This window comes from Girardinichthys multiradiatus, chromosome 10, assembly GCF_021462225.1.
Source record: "Girardinichthys multiradiatus isolate DD_20200921_A chromosome 10, DD_fGirMul_XY1, whole genome shotgun sequence".
Classification (NCBI taxonomy): Eukaryota; Metazoa; Chordata; class Actinopteri; order Cyprinodontiformes; family Goodeidae; genus Girardinichthys; species Girardinichthys multiradiatus.
The window spans coordinates 4,009,440-4,026,422 of NC_061803.1; the positions used below are offsets into that span (position 1 = coordinate 4,009,440).

At 41.3% G+C, this 16,983-nt stretch overlaps 2 protein-coding genes across 3 annotated transcripts in view; both read left to right on the top strand.

Annotated features, from left to right (window-relative positions):
* Positions 1–5,674, top strand: part of LOC124874930 (liprin-alpha-3-like) — a 41,646-nt gene extending 35,972 nt beyond the window's left edge. For both annotated transcript variants that reach the window (XM_047376606.1, XM_047376607.1), the window contains 7 exons: positions 378–553; positions 644–741; positions 1,749–1,924; positions 2,087–2,155; positions 2,574–2,736; positions 4,487–4,554; positions 4,638–5,674. In XM_047376606.1, coding sequence (XP_047232562.1) covers positions 378–553; positions 644–741; positions 1,749–1,924; positions 2,087–2,155; positions 2,574–2,736; positions 4,487–4,539 — 735 coding nt within the window. In that variant the 3' untranslated portion in view covers positions 4,540–4,554; positions 4,638–5,674. The remainder of the gene's footprint in view (positions 1–377; positions 554–643; positions 742–1,748; positions 1,925–2,086; positions 2,156–2,573; positions 2,737–4,486; positions 4,555–4,637) is intronic.
* Positions 5,675–5,799: 125 nt separating this feature from the next.
* On the top strand, positions 5,800–11,726 carry fgf21 (fibroblast growth factor 21). The gene is made up of 4 exons (XM_047376617.1): positions 5,800–8,875; positions 9,011–9,088; positions 9,562–9,665; positions 9,761–11,726. The coding sequence occupies exons 1-4, from the start codon at positions 8,725–8,727 to the stop codon at positions 10,049–10,051; spliced, it is 624 nt and encodes a 207-aa protein (XP_047232573.1). The 5' UTR covers positions 5,800–8,724; the 3' UTR covers positions 10,052–11,726.
* The last annotated feature ends 5,257 nt before the right edge of the window (positions 11,727–16,983 follow it).

Here is a 16,983-nt window from a genome sequence, read left to right on the forward strand (position 1 = left end):
ATGCTGTTTAATCAGATAGTGGTTAGAAAATTCTGGTCATTTTTGAGATACAGTGGCAAGCTTAGTTATTCAAATGCACAGATCAGGGTTTGCTGTGCAGTTATATGAGTACAGGTCAGAATAAAGTGTTTGCATGCAGAGAGAGAGCACAACTACAACTGCAGACAGTTAAACCTGGTAAGTTTGTTGGTTGTTAGCTGTCTCTGTTATGTGGGTAGAAAAAAGTATTAGGTTTACCTAACTTTTGTTGGTCTGAAAGTAAAAACAAAAGCTTGGCCCTGCTTCACCAGAAAGAGTCTCTGAAGCTGCATTTGGTTTCCTCTGGAATTGGTTGGAGATTAGTGAGATTGTTTTAAATAAATTTGCCTGCCTTCCAGATTCTTGCCCATGGAGACATGAACCATGAATGGGTGGGAAACGAATGGCTGCCCAGTCTTGGTCTACCCCAGTATCGCTCTTACTTCATGGAGTCACTAGTCGACGCCCGCATGCTCGATCACCTCACCAAGAAGGAACTAAGAGGCCAGCTGAAGATGGTGGACAGTTTCCACAGGTGAGACGGAGAAGTTCATGCAGCACAGTTTCCTGGAGTACATTTTCTATCAGTTGTGAGAAAACAGATTGTGTTTTGTTCTGCATGTAGGGTGAGTCTTCACTATGGGATCATGTGCTTGAAGCGCCTGAACTATGACAGGAAAGAGCTTGAGAGGAGGAGGGAAGAAAGTCAGCATCAGAATACAGGTGAGCCTTAGATTTGTGAATATACACTGCTGCCCATATTTACTGGTTGTTCTGGGAAAGATGTTTAGAAAAGACTTAGAAAAATAGATATTTTATTGCAAAAATAAGATCTCACACTAAAAGCTTTTGAAAACCCCCGCCTATGATTTAAGTACATTCATTTATTGGGAAAAAGGACCAGTTAAATTACCTTTTTTTTTAACAAATGCAAGTATTTTTCATCTCTTAATATGCTTATAGATTTGATATAACTGTAGTGTTTTTATTTATTTATTTTACTTTTTTCAAGTTAATTGGAGCTCCAGGGGCTCGTTTCTCTAAACCCTGGCCACTAACCAGATCATGTACTCATGTTTATCTGACCAAAAAAAGGCACAATCTCCAGTTCAGCTGGGGATCTGTCCTACCATCACAAACGTAAAGCTGGTGGAGGATCTGGGATTCTGTGTGCCTGTTTCTCTTCAAAAGGCCCGAGGAAGCTTCATGAACTCCTTAAAATATCACAAGATATAAAAATCTGGTGGAGTCTGGGGGTGAACTGAAAATGGGTCATCATTGGATTTTCCAGCAAAACGATGATGTTCACATGGCCAAATAAACACAGATACTAGTTGTCTGCGCCTCCAGACCTAAATCCTGTAGAAAACTTGTTGAGTCAATTCAAAGAGATCACAAGAGAGAAACCATATTTCTGGATGATCTAGACTTTAGATTCTAGAGAGCTTGTGCAAAGATGAATGATCAAAGATCTCCCTCTCTGGATGCTTCGACCTTGTGAAGTGTTATAGGAGAAGATCAGGGGGTGTCCAATGGGCAATAGGGGGTTGTACAAAGTATTTATAACAGATAAATAATTCTGCCAGCAGTTCCAGGGTGCCAATAAGTGTGATGGGCATTGTAGAGATCTCCTTAGACTTGGCTTTAAAGAATTATCTTCTGCCTATTTCCATTAATATATCTTTGACATACTGGTAATATCTGCCATGTTTTTCCTAACCTCTTTTCAGATGTGATGGTTTGGTCCAATGAGCGAGTGATGTGTTGGGTACAGTCGATCGGTCTGAAAGAGTTTGCAGACAACCTTTTAGAAAGCGGAGTTCACGGGGCCCTCTTGGCTCTCGACGACACGTTTGACTACACGGACTTGGCACTTCTTCTTCAGATACCAAATCAGAACCCACAGGTACTGTGCTTCACACATTAGTTACTGCCTATATTTAATGTTTTTTGCAGCTCTTTCATGTCTAATTTCAAGATCATTTTCATCTTTATAATCACCCAAAAGACTCCTTCTGCCACTGTTTTGTCAGCTGCTGCTGTCTGACCGTAATTTGTGTATTTGCAGGCGAGGCAGCTCCTAGAGAAGGAGTATAACGCTCTAATCTCCATGGGAACAGAAAGGAGGCCTGATGAGGTACGACAAACCCAACTGTCAATGAAAAATTGCTCCTCATAATCATTCCCGCTTGAAGATTGAAGTGTGGCTTTATTGTAACCAGCTTGTTTAGGAATATCAAAGATTTTTTTTTGTTGCTCACTTGTCAAATTCTTCCAGTTGTTGAATACATGTCATGAAAGGCTCCCATCTCCTGTTATTTAAAAAGAAAACCATTTGGGCCCAAGTGTGCATGTGCCACTGCTGGCACATTGTTGGCATGCAGACGTGGTTCAGCTGTGTTTACATGGGTGCTAATTGCTTAGTTACAGCATGTAAGACTAAACTGTCCAAAGAAGTGTGTTTTGTCAAATGCTAGTTTATTAACTGGCTCTAATAGATCTGCTGTGCATGCTTTTGTTTTTAAATCAGCACCATTACTTTATATATTCTGCAGGATGGCACAAAAACATTTACACGCTCACCATCTTGGAGGAAGATGTTCCGGGAGAAGGACCTGCGAGGGGTGACGTCCGATTCCTCAGAGACATTACCTGCCAACTTCCGTGCCTCCGCCATCTCGACCCCCTCTGTCACTTTGAGGAAAGTCCAGAGTGAAGGTGAGGAGTTACAGCACTGCATAGTTCAAACATAAATCAATGAGCACCTTTTATGTGTATTTACACATTTATAGCACATATATATTTTAGGCATTTTAATTCACTTTTGGTAGGTAGAAAAAACTATTGAGTTTTGTTCAGTCAAGCCAAAGACCAAATATTTCACATCTCAATGTAAGATCAAGGAAGTAGTAGTGTTACTATGCAGTTTGGACGAGCTTGGAATTTGAATATTTTCCTGTTCTGGAAAAAAATGAGAAAATGTTTATATTTCCATAAATGTTCCATCCATCCATCCTTTCTTCCTATTTTGGTTTTTGCAGATTCCTTATGATGCCTGACCATGAAGACATAGCCAGCGTAAACTGATAGTAAACTTTTAGATAAAAATGGGCTACAAAAAACATACACCTTTTCCCCTTTTTGTCACATTACCACAAACCTTACTGTGTTTTATTGACATTAAACTTTACAAAAGTAAAGTTTACTTTTGAGGTGGAAGGAAAACGATGCATGCTTTTCAGAAACGTTTCAAACCTAAGAATCTGAGGTGTGGTGTGCATTTATATCCAGCCACCTTTACTATGATTCCCCTAAATAAACTCTAGTGCAAACACTTGCTATCAAAAGTCCACTAATTAACAACTGGAGTCCACCCATGAATAACTCAATCTCAGTGTAAATGCAGCTGTCCTGTGAAGGTTTAAGAGGTTTGTTATAGAACATTGGTGGAGAGGTTCAGAGCAGGGTTAGGTTAAAAAACAAGATACCAAGCTCTGAACATCTCATGGAGCTGTTCACTCCATAATCTGAGAATAGGAAGAGTGTAACGCAACTGCAAACCTACTAAAACAGGGCTGCCCACCTAAACCTTGCCTCAAGCCACATGTGAACAGGTGTGCAGATTAGATCGAAACTGAACTTTTCAGGATACCTTCACCTTCCCAGAAAACTAGCGGAACTTCATATCATCATAAACACAGTGCCCCCATGGTGAAACATGATGTTGGCAGCATCATGCTGTGGGGAATGTTTTCTTCAGCTGTGACTGGGAAGCTGTTCAGTGTTGACAGGAAGATCAATGAAGCTGAATACAGAGCAATCTCAGGTGAAAATCTTTTAGAGGCTGCAAAAGAGAAAGTAACCCTAAACCTACAGCTAGAGCTAAAATGGAATGGTATAGGTCAAAGCACATTCATGTGTCAAAATGGCCTAGTCCAACTCAAGGACTAAATCCAATTAAAAATCTGTGGCAGGACTTGAATATTGCTGTTTACAGAAAATCTTCATCCAATCTGACGGAGCTTGAGGTGTTTTGCAAAGACAAAAGGACAAGAATTTCAGTTTTTAACTTTGAAAAGATGGTGGAATCATATAAACGTGTTGCAGCTGTAACTGCAGCAAAATATATTTACTCTGGGGAGCTAAATACATATGCACACCACACTTTTAAGATTTTATTGGTAAAGAATTATAAAGCCATTTACATTTTGTTTCAATGCGTAACTATTAACCTAGTGCCGATCCATTATTTAACATCCAAAAAAAATCACAACAGAGCATCATGTTGGGAAATTGAATTGATATGAATACTTTTGCAAGGAACTACACATAGATCCATCCATCCATCCGTAGCCTTATTGGTGCCTTTCTCCAACGGTCATTGGGCGAGAGAGGTGTGGTACACCCTGGACAGGTCGCCAGTTACTATAGATCCATGTTAACTAATTATCCTTCTTGTCTTTGTCAGCAAACTCTGGCCCCAGAGGAGAGTCGGGTTCTGTGAGAACATACTCTTGCTAAACATAAGCACAACAGGTGAGAACCTTTTCTGTAAGCAACGTGACCTGGAAACATGTAAAATAATAATACTCAAATGTTTCTTTCATTTACTGTTTTAGAACCCACTTGTACTCCAACCTGAAGGAAAAAACAAAATTTTCAAGAAACAAAATACTGAGGAGCAAAAGCAAAAATGGACACCAGAAGACGACCAACAGCATTCGAGCCATGTGTCCCAAAATAATCAAAGACAATGTGTGAATGATTTCTGAAAAGATGACAAAACAACGAGCGAATGTCCATTTATCCATCAGTTTCTCCCTCTCCTTCTCTCTCTTTCTGTCTCTTTCTCTCCATAGTTGTGGCATGATGATGATGATGTTTGAATCTGTAGAAAGTGACCATCGCCTATCGTGAATTCATCTTCTTTTTCCTGAGCGTGAGACGGCAATATTGACACAATGAATTTGCAGTTTTTCTAAACTGGGAAAGAAATGCATTCCTGTTCAGATCGAGTGAAATGGTAGATATATTTTTACCTGGTCTGACTTTGACTTTGAAAATGTGTTGGAGTGGAGGTTTAAGCGGAGAACTGACGTGTGTGTTCTGAAGCCATAGAGAAGATGAGATGCACAAATGTGAATAGGACCAATGACAAGAGAGTTGGAAAAGTGCTTTATGAGAAACTTCTGATCCAAGCGGGATTAAAAGAAGAGTTTAGATAGGGAGCATTTGTGTTAATATGCATGCCAAAATCTGTCATTCCAGAGTGAACTTCATGATATCAGTCAACTAAAGATGTGAAAGCTCGGGTCAGGACTTTGTAAAACGTGTATTTTTATTTTTATCATTTTTATGATAACTGCTATTGTATGTATGTACAGTACGTATGTGTGTGTATTAAACCGTATGTTCATTTCATACTCAGTTTTAAGGCTGACTGTAATTTCATTTTGCGGTTGATAAAAGGAAATATGTTTTAAAATATGGACATTTAAGATATGCTACGTGTATGTGTACATTTTGGGAAAAAAAAACACATTGTGTTATGATTTCAATTCATATTACTGGAGAGTAGTGACAATAATTGAACATAGTATGAAAACAATATTGAAAATGATTGTAAAAGCTGTAATTAAAAAAATCATACCTGTAACCTGGTAGATTTTGGAGTTTTTGCCCTTTAATGACAAATGAAGCTGGTTCATTTTTTATTTTTACCAATTTTTTACTGACAGCTGCACAGTGATCTAGGTAAGTAGAGAATAACACATTATACATTTAATCCCAGAGGGCCTGATGTGTATTCGCATTTAACATGATCACTCTGAATTTCAGTGGAAAACCTTCATTTTTATACAAACCTTTATTTACCTCATTGGGTTTCAAAATCTATTTTCCAAGCGATACCTTAACTTATGGTAGAGATAGAAATACATCAAATTGGTATATTTACAACAAAAACAGATGTTTGTTGTGTGAAATATGTTAAAGTTGTGGAGTTTGGGTCTCACCTTTTCCTGGCATGCCTCCTTAACAAGCAGCTTACATTTAGGGCCCAAAAAGCCTCTCTTACAACTTCCTTAACTTGTTTGTGCACCTGGTGGTGAGACAAACTGGGATTCTCATCCAGTATTGTTTGAATATATACAGTATAGGATGAATATGTGGAAAAGAAACCCATTTCCACTGCTAAGTAATGTGCAGGATCTATGATGCTGTGGGAGCTTTTTCTCATCCAAAGTACGTGGAAACCTTGATCAAATGCGTGGCATCATGGACTCCTAGAGATTTTAAGTACAAACCTAGTTACCTCTAACATAGAACTTGATATGGTTTATCATTGGGTTTTTCAGTAGTAGCGTGTTTAAAACCAGACACAAAATCAATCTGCTTTTATTTCTATTTCTATTTTGGCTTTCAAATCAGAGAAAAACTGCTAAAACCTGAAACTTTCAATGACCACCCTTCAATTCTGACTCTTATTTCGGTCAAAGATTTGGTCATTGATAATATAAACAGACCCTTTGTATTATACAGAATATATTATTGCACTAATTTACTTAGAAAACCCTGAAACATACACCATAGACCTTTACTTGCATTGTCAAGAAGCAGCAAATCTATACACAAGTTGGAATGGGTCATACCTTCCCTGAAGATTGGGCAGGTTAGTTCCCCTGGAGGTCCTCCAAGGAACTTTAGGCGTTTTTGTGTCAGAATGTTCCTCCCAACAGCTGTGTCACCAGAATAGACTATTTTATATAAGTGGTCCATGCAGGGTAGGTGCAATTTTCACTTTCCTCCACAGTATCAGTCAGTCAGTTTAATAGCACTACACTAATATAGCGGTCAAAACGTTATTCCAATGACACCATCTGTCATCACTCCAACTCAGTTTGTCTGCAGTTATTTAACCAGCATCTACATTTTGTTTGGTCCTAAAAAGCCACTTCGGTATATTAAAACACATATGGCTGATTGGTGGGAAGTTAAAATACTTATATACAATCGGACTGCAGCTGTCTAACACTTGCTGAGGCTAAACATATAGGAGGAAACCTCCTGAGAAAGTGGATTTTGATTTATTGCGATCGGCGGACATCAGTAGATTGTTGGCACTGACAATGGCAACATAAAAAGTTAAAAACCTAGTAAAAGAAAATGTTTTCTAACCTGTTAAACTTTATGGTCGCACACAACACAAGCAGTCACCTTGGCGGTCTGGCTGTTAACTCCCTGTTCGAGATTTCTGTAACAGCCATGGCATTATCTGTGTTGTGTCTTCATCTCTTATTTTTGCATTGTTCCTTTCCTGAAATCTAAGATTGTGGTTGTTTCAGAACCCTGGCAGTGTTTCTGATAGACGCTTTTTTTGTGGATGAGGAAAAAATCCACAAAATCTGTCATCCTCAACTCTTTACATCAGGAGAGGTCATTCACGTTTCCAGGTGTAGATGATCTTTGTAGCAAACCTGCACAGTATATCCTTGTTTTGCATTGCAACACATCCATTTGATACATTTCTGTTAGAAATTATTTTTCCGACACGTAAACAATCCATTTGGTAATTCCCAAGAGAGATTTCCTGACATTGCCTTCACAGACACAACACTATAATCCATATATGGTAGTGCCTTCTGGTGTTAGTGGGCATGACTCTAAAGGCTCTTTTTGTTTCAGAAAAGTACTTTTTAAGTTTCAAATCTGCTTTGAAAATGGAAAGTGATTTATCTTTCATACATTCAAGATTTTCAGTTTGTCTTTCTCTAAAATGTCATGATAGATTACTCTTACATTGCAAAAACTGATAAATTAATTGTAACACAATCACTTGTCGCAACGATTTAATCACAATATCTGGAAACAAGCATTGATGCAATGTGGAATGTTTTTGGTGGATGCCAGGCAGTGTTTCTTAACCGTTGAGTTTACAGTCTGACGTTCACCTTCTCTCTGCTGTCTGCACAGCTGCAGTCTTGTAAACACTTCCCCTGCTTGGAAATCAGTGTCAACCCACTCCTTCCTTCTCTTTCTCTCTCAAACACTCATACATCAAACAGAATAAACACCATAAAGTCCAAAATACAGCCTACGTCACTTCCTCGCATAATCATTTTTAATCCAGCACATGACGCAGAGGGACGTGTTAGCATTACATCTTCTTTCAGCTTTGAAATGTGTTTATTTTTCAAGTGGAGGACTGTAGAGGAAGGCACGCTTGGTTACAGTAAATGTTGTGTGAATGTGACAAAAGGATCTTCCTCAGTTAGTGTGAACTTTGTGTTACATTGCTCTGGGTTGATGTAATATAGAACATTTCATATAAACAGTGATTGTTGCATTGTTGCATTTGGTAAGTCTTTAAGACTTTTTAAAGTTTTCTTGAAGAATCTTGTTAAATGTAATATACATATTTTGTTAAAAGTGGTTAAACGATATTATGGGAATACAGGTGTTCCACTCTGCACTGCATCCCAGTTTAATAGGAATATGTCTGTCTGACTCATACATACTCTTGTGAAGTTGGACCTCCTTCTCCTAACTCCTTTATAAGAGCGCCAAACTTCCTTCTGTTCAGAATTTGCTCACACATCGAGACTTTCATATTTATTATTTATTTTTAATTAAATCTTTTTGCAAGCTATTTATTGTCATTTATTTTGTGTTCATTTCATTCAACACTCCCTTTATTCCTTCTTTAAAATGTTTTTCTTTCCAAATAACCTTTTATTCTACCTGTTTACCGTCGTTTTTTTAATCCTGTCACTTCCCTTTTCGTGGTCGTTTTATCTCCCTGAATCCAACCCAATCTTTGCGTTCAGAAATCAGCTCAGAGAGGTGCATCTTTATACAGGTATGTGAAGTATTTATTTGCCCCTTTTAGATTTATTCAACGCTCAATGCAGAAAGGAGAATTGGGAAAATTGATGAGAGGATTTTATTAATTTTAACTGTGCTGATTTCTTTCCTTCCTTTATTTTTGCTGCAGAAAACCACAGACATGGGCTGTATTTGCAGATAAATCAGGATGGTAGAGTGACTGGAAGTGATGCCCAGACTCCCTATAGTGAGTAACTGATTGATTAAAACATATACAAACAGTATGTCTGTACAAATATGTGAAAATGCAGAAACCTGCACATTTTCTGGCAAGAAATGTGTAAAATGGCTTAAAATAAATGAATACTTTCTTGCAGTAAAATAATCCCTCATTAAAAAAATGTAAAAAAATCTAACATTTTATTTGAATGCATTTATCCGATGGGTACAAATGTTCCACATTAAGGAATAAATGTTTTAAACAAATGTTATTTTTGCACCAATAATTCCCATAGTACAAATATAACTGAAGCAATTGCTTAATTAATACTTCACTTCTTAAAGCTGGTCAGACTGTTTAGGAACTTTAAATCTGTAATTCAAGACTTTCTGTTTCTTGGAGTATACGTATGACATGACACAGGTTCCTTTCTCTTAGTCACTTAGGTGTTTGATTGTTAAAATGAGGCCCTGAAAACTGAGCTTGTTTCTCTTCTCCAGGTGTGCTGCAAGTCAAATCAGTTAAACAGGGCCATGTAGTCATAAAGGGGCAATCATCATCCATGTTTCTCTGCATGGATATCACCGGGAATCTTAGGGGGCAGGTAAGATTGAAGAAAATTACAACATTTTTTTTTACTTTTGACTCTTTGTTTCTATCTTCTTGTTGAACTGATGAAACTTTTAATCATAATTTCAGAGTGCCTATGAAGAGGCTGACTGCTCCTTCAGAGAAATCCTGCTGGCTGATGGATACACCCGTTTCCTTAACTCACGCCATGGAATTCCTTTATCACTGGCATCCAGAAATTCTCCAGATCAACACTCAGTTCCTTTCACAAGATTTTTACCTCTCAGGAATACTTTAACAACAGAGAACGTCTCTGAGGAATCAATAAAAACCCAGAGGAACTTCAACACGGACTCGGATGACCTTTTCGAGATGGGACAGAATACGGTGGTTAGTCCTCAGCTGTTTATGGACAAGTAAAATACAGCATCACAAAGAAATCAGACTCTGACACATGAGTTTCTTTTAATTTATTATAATTATTATTATGACTGAATGTGGTTTTCAGAATGTTTCAATGAAATTAATATTGACCTAAATTATTTATTTATTTTCTGCTTTGTGTGCTTCTTATTTAAAGCTTATTTAAATTTTAATTCATTCTGAGCATGATTCATATCGTAAAATATTTTGGAAAAAAAACAAAATAATCTAGACTAGCATTTTTCAGTTTCCTGGTAAAGTTCAATTTCCTTTTCTCAGGTTGCAGAGAAATTCTCAGTGCAAATAAATCTAATCCAAATAATTATTTGAATGTTTGCATTACTGATGTGCAGATGCAACCCTGCACTGAAGCATTTAGAAAAAGAAGCAGTTCAGAGCTACAGGAGTGAGGAAAAACTGCTGTTGTGAGTGCAGGCCCGCCCTCTAGTGGAGGAAACGAATAATGACACAAGGCAGGTTAAACTCTGGAGACAGTTAAGATTTTTCAGTTTCAGCCAATCGGCGTATTTGCATTGCTTATATAGACAAAACTCAGAGCAAAGCCTCTCAGTTGTTGTATAGCAGCTGTTTATTGGACCAAAGGTACAAAGTTTAATGGAATTTGTAAACTGCTGTTAGATTTTTGATTCAGGAAAGAAAAAGTAAAATTCTCAAGGCAAATTTGTAAAATTGAATTGTGAGTTATTAAATTGTAAGAAATAAAAATCTTGTGATTTCAAACCTCTGGACATCTTGGGCTCTTTTCCCGTTTTGCTCACTTTTGTTTTAAAAAAACTCCAACCATACAGACATACTTCCTGTTTATCCATATTATTTAAAGTGATTGTTATAGAGAGCTCTGGCTTGTTCTATCATTTACATTTACCATGAAATCATGTATATACTGTGCTGTTTTTGTTCTAAACGATGCCAGATGTCGCTTAGTTTACTCCAGCAACTACCGCTCCCTCCATACCAACCGCCATGTTTGAAAAGCTTAAAAACATCCATCTTTTATTGTAGTTGCATAGTCTCACACTGAACATTTCACTCAACTAAACATTTCAGTCAAGTGCCTTTAATGAGTGTAAAAATTAAATCACCAAAAAAGTAATTCTTTTTTTGTTTAATTGCCAATGTGACACCTGTTCATACGCCTAACATATAATACATAAATAAGTTCACTAAATCAAGATTATGGGTGCTTGTAATCTGTGCTTTAGATTTTTATAATTGATCAGTGTCTAAACATTTTTAATTAGTAATTGTTCAGTTTAGTTTGTGATGACCATTAGTAGTGAATTTCTGTTCCCTGGGGCGTGAATATAATGTGACACAGACACCCACTTCTTTAAGCCACTCTCCATTATGCTGCATGAGGACCTATGTTTTATCTTGCCAATGCACACAATGAGGATAGTAGAGGAGGTAAAAACAAATAACAAATCTGCAACAAGCAGCAGCTTATTGAGGTCAACAAGTCTTTACAATAATCATTTGGTTCTATCTAAATGTTAACCATTTAGTTGGGAGGTATGCCAGGACACAGCATTTTCATTCACAAATGTAAACATGTGAAGTGTGCTGAATGCTACTGAGAGTTTAGCTGACAATTATCCACAACATACAGCCAAATTAACACAGAAACAGTTCATTAGAACCAAAATATCCCTGTTTGACAGCCATCAACCGTAGCACTGGTGATTTTGTTACAAAAAACTTTTTCTCATTATATATTCCCCTCTGAATAAATGAAGCCTACTCAAATTAATGGTTAATTTTTTTCTAGTTTTTCTTTCGTGTGGGACATTGCAAAAATGGATCAGTTTACTATAAGGCTTCACAATACAGCTTATTACACACCTTTATCAGTGGTCCCAAAGGGTCTGAATTTCTGTGCAACATCGTAGATCTAAATTAGCATGACAAATATTAGTTTTTTTTCCACACAATTAAAAATGTGTTTCTGTAATGTCAGAAATCACACTGTACCCTGTTTTCGTCACTGCCTCACCTGCTTTCATAAGCAGGTGTTAGAGTCTGGTTGTCTCCGTGCCTGCTGCTTCCTTTTACCACCTCTAGGGGCCGCGGAGCTGGAGGACCGAAGGTGTGACAGGTGTTCTTCATTGACTCATCAGTTTAGAGGACTATATGAGGGCGGCTCACCTGCACTTCTGCGCCTGAGTGTTTTTGCCCTTCGTGGTAGTACTCCCTGGTCATATACCTTGTATCTTGTGATTGTTTTATGAGGTTTTTTACTAACAGTCTGTTTACCTTGTCTTAGGCACCTCAGCCTTGCTCCTTGTTGGAGATCTCAAGAAAACCTCTGATCACAGTCTGGACTCTGAATTCATTCCATGCAGTGGGCCGCCCTGTATACCTCTATGCCTGGTTAAGCAAACCCTGTCCACCCTCCTACGGTTCCTCCTGGATCATCAAGAAGCCCCAACGGAATCAGCACTACCTCACTGTCCCAGACTCGCAACCATCTTCCCCCTGGCGGATCGCCCCACCCGAATAGTAAGTCTAACCACAGAATTAGTAAGTCTGTATCCCGATCTGAACTCACCGTGTTGTTTTTCCTTCCAGTCAGAGGGCCTTCCTGGAAACTTCGCTCCTTGTACATTTCACAAATTGTTAATAAATTATCCGGAGGCCCTCCGGAGAACCGTTTTCGAACACGACCATTTAATCCAGGCTCATGGTTCGACTCTCTGCTCCCTCCTGGGTCAACAGAGACAGGTCAGTCAACAGCTAGAGCAGATGACAGCCTTAATGCAGCACTCTCTCACTGTCAGGCCCACAACACCTCCAGGTGGCGCTGCCGGTCCTCCAGTAACACAGCAACTCCCTCATAGTAATTTCCCCCAACCCTGAGAAGTTCTCTGGAGAGGTTAGGAGTTGTCGAGGTTTTTATTACAGTGCACCTTGGTGTTCAGTAGGTCCCCTCAATCTTTCCCCACGACAACGTTAAGATTTCCTATGTGTTAGGTTTACTGACCAGTAGAGCACTTCGGTGGGCAGAGGCAAGTTTGCTGATTTAAACCAGTTTGGCTGTACCTATGCAGACTTCATTAAATACTTTAAACGAATATTTGACATTGATATGGACCAGTCAAGTGTAGCTCAGCGTCTGCGGGTGCTCAAACAACATAACCGACCTTTAACAGAGTTTATCATAGATTTTTGCACTTTGGCCGTAGCTTCAGGCTGGAACTCCAGCGCATTGAAATCAGCATTTTTTTCAAACTTTAGATGAGACTTTAAAGGATGAGCTCACTTTATTAGATAAACCTGAGGATTTAGACAAGTACATTGCCCTGGCTGTCAGGTTAGACATCAGGATGAGGGAGAGGAGATGGATCCGCTCAGAGCAGACCATTACTAGAGTACACCTCGCCACCTCTTCCCATCCGCAGGCTCAGCTATCTCAGAGTCAGGCCAAACCCGAACCCATGCAGCTGGGAAGGGCGCGGCTTATGGAGGATGAGCGACAGCGACACAAAGAGGCCGGCTAGTGTTTTTATTGTGGTTCTCCTGAACGTTTAGTAACCGGATGCCCGGTTCGGCCAAAAGGGGCGGGTGCGCCGGTTATAGTGGGGCATCCGGTGGACCAAAAGCCCAGTATGCCCCCACGTTTTACGCTGCCGGCCGCACCAGTAGTAAACAAACGCACAATCTCTTTAACTACTCTTTTAGATTCTGGGTGTGAGTTGAGTCTAATAGACCAGGATCTTGTAAAACAAAATCAGATTAAGACGAAATTACTGCCCATGCCACGTCAGGTTCTGGCTCTAGATGGTATAACACTTCATAGCATAACCTGCAGAACCGTGCCGTTAGAATTAGTTCTAACCAGTACATGGGGCCACTATCTTCTCAAAACTAGACCTTAGGAATGCCTATCACTTAGTTCGGATCTGCCAAGGGGATGAGTGGAAGATGGCATTCAAGACCCCGCTGGGCCATTTTGAGTATCTTGTCATGCCTTTTGGACTATGCAATGCTCCTACCGTTTTTCAGGCCCTCGTCAATGACGTTTTACAGGACTTCCTGAATTTGTTTTTTGCTTATTTAGATGACATCCTGATCTATTCTAAGACTCTTGCAGAACACCGCCAACATGTCTGGTCTTGCAACACCTGTTGAAGAACCAACTATATGTCAAAACTGAGAAGTGCAAGTTTCATCGGTCATCCATGAGCTTTTTGGGCTAAATCCTTGAGAGTGGACAGGTTCGTGCTGATCCAGACAAGGTCAGGGCTGTGGAAGACTGGCCTACACCTTCCACTCGGAAACAACTGCAACGCTTTTTAGGATTTGCCAATTTCTACAGGAGGTTTATTCAGGACTACAGCTGCATGGCCAGCCCTCTGATGTCCACAAAGGTTCCCTTCACCTGGACCCCAGAGGCTGAGGCCGCCTTCTCCACTTTAAAGAACAAGTTCACCCGGGCTCCTGTGCTCGTCCACCCAGATTCAGCCAAGCAGTTCATTTTGGAGGTCGACGCATCAGACTCTGGAGTAGGTGCGGTACTGTCCCAGCGCCATGGCTGTGATGAGAAGCTTCACCCCTGCGGCTTTTTCTCTTGCCGTCTGTCGGCGGCAGAGAGGAATTATGATGTCGGAGACAGGGAGTTGTTGGCCATCAGGCTGGCTTTGGAGGAGTGGCGGCACTGGCTGGAGGGCGCCGAGCAGCCGGTGCTAGTTTGGACAGACCACAAGAACCTGTCATACATCAAGCCGCTAAGCTGTTAAATCCCCGTCAGTCACGTTGGTCACTTTCTTTTTCCCTGCTTTAATCTTTTGATCTATTACAGACCTGGAACCAAGAATACCAAGCCTGATGCCCTGTCCCGACAATTCGATCCAGATGATTCAGAGAAGCTGGCTGCGCCTGTACTGCCACCCTGCTGCACCATAGGGGGCGTGACCTGGGAGATTGAGGACTGTGTGCGACAGGCTATCCTCGCAGACCCGGGTCCTGGAATGGGGCCACCTAACCGCATGTTCGTCCCTGCCGCAGTACATTCCCGGCTTATAACCTGGTTTCACACTTCAAAGTTTGCCGTCCATCCAGGAGCCAGTCGGACCATCGCCTCGATTACCAGACGCTTCTGGTGGCCCACGCTGCACAAGGATGTTAAGGACTATGTCTCTGCCTGTTCAGTCTGTGCCCAAAATAAGACTTCTAATTGTCCACCTGCGTGTCTCCTACAACCACTCAGTATTCCTCACCGACCTTGGTCCCACATCGCTGTGGATTTCGTCACCGGCCTCCCTACCTCTCAGGGTATGACCACAATTATGACTATTATAGACAGGTTTTCTAAAGCATGCCATCTCGTTCCTCTCAGGAAGTTGCCCTCAGCCCTTCAGACTGCCAAGCTCCTGGTTAAGCATGTGCTCCATGGTATTCCCCAAGATGTCCTATCCGACCGCAGCCCCCAATTCACCGCCTGAGTCTGGAAGGAGTTCTGCACCGCCCTGGGAGCTAAGGTTTCGCTGACGTCTGGTCACCACCCACAGACCAATGGTCAGGTAGAGAGGCTCAACCAGGAGCTAGAGGCTGCACTCCGCTGTGTGACCTCATCCAGTCCCACTGAATGGAGCACCTACCTCCCTTGGGTCGAATACTCACACAACTCTCACATTTCCGCTGCTACTGGTTTCTCTCCATTCGAGGTCTCGCTGGGGTATCAGCCACCCCTTTTCCCATCCGATGAGAAGAAGACCGCAGTGACGTCAGTCCAGCAGCACATCCAGAGAGGTAAGCGCATCTGGTCCGCTGCCTCCAAGGCTCTCCATCAGACCGCAGCCCAGAACAAATGCTATGCGGACAGACGACGCGTCCCCCCTCCTTCCTACCACCCGGGTAAGCAGGTTTGGTTGTCCACACGGGATGTTCCACTCAAGTCCCTATCCAAAAAACTGTCTCCCAGGTTCATTGGCCCGAACACTATTCAGTCTCTCATCAACCCAGCCTCTGTTTGCCTGCCAGTCTCCGTATCCAGCCTGTTTTTCATGTCTCTCAGATTAAACCATTCAATCTAGCACTCTGCCCTCCAGCTGAGTTCCCTCGTGGCCTCCCGTCGGAGAGGCAGGGGATGGCAGTACCTTATCGACTGGGCAGGTTACGGCCCGGAGGAGCGCTTGTGGGTTCCTGGTTCATTCATTCTGAACCCCACTCTCATCCAGGACTTCTGAGCTTCCCAGGCCGGTCCATCGGGGCTGCCGGGTGGCGGCCGTTGAGGGAGAGGTAGCATCAGAGTCTGGTTGTCTTCGTGCCTGCTGCTTCCTTTTTCCACGTCTAGGGGCCGCGGAGCTGGAGGACCGAAGGTGTGACAGGTGTTCTTCATTGACTCATCAGTTTAGAGGACTATATGAGGGCGGCTCACCTGCACTTCTGCGCCTGAGTGTTTTTGCCCTTCGTGGTAGTACTCCCTGGCCATATACCTTGTATCTTGTGATTGTTTTATGAGGTTTTTTACTAACAGTCTGTTTACCTTGTCTTAGGCACCTCAGCCTTGCTCCTTGTTGGAGAGAACCTCTGATCAGTCTGGACTCTGGATTCATTCCATGCAGCGGGCCGCCCTGGATACCTGTCTGTCTGGTTAAGCAAACCCTGTCCACCCTCCTACGGTTTCTCCTGGATCATCAAGAAGCCCCAACGGAATCATACCTCACTGTCCCAGACTCCCAACCATCTTCCCACTGGCGGATCACCCCACCCGAATAGTAAGCCTAACCACAGAATTAGCAAGTCTGTATCCCGATCTGAATTCACCTTGTTGTTTTCCCTTCCAGTCAGACGGCCTTCCTGGAAACTTCGCTCCTTGTACATTTCACAAATTGTTAATAAATTCTTTAAACATTTCTCTGTTTGAGTGTTCTCTGCATGTGGGTCAAATCGGCCTTAAAAACGTTGAC

Bases quoted from the DNA above. Each gene is read 5' to 3' on its own strand.
- fgf21 (XM_047376617.1), top strand. From the start codon at position 8,725: ATGTTTTTCTTTCCAAATAACCTTTTATTCTACCTGTTTACCGTCGTT. The intron at 8,876-9,010 runs GTATGTGAAGTA...TTTTTGCTGCAG, and splicing joins AGAGGTGCATCTTTATACAG to AAAACCACAGACATGGGCTG. The intron at 9,089-9,561 runs GTGAGTAACTGA...TCTCTTCTCCAG, and splicing joins TGATGCCCAGACTCCCTATA to GTGTGCTGCAAGTCAAATCA.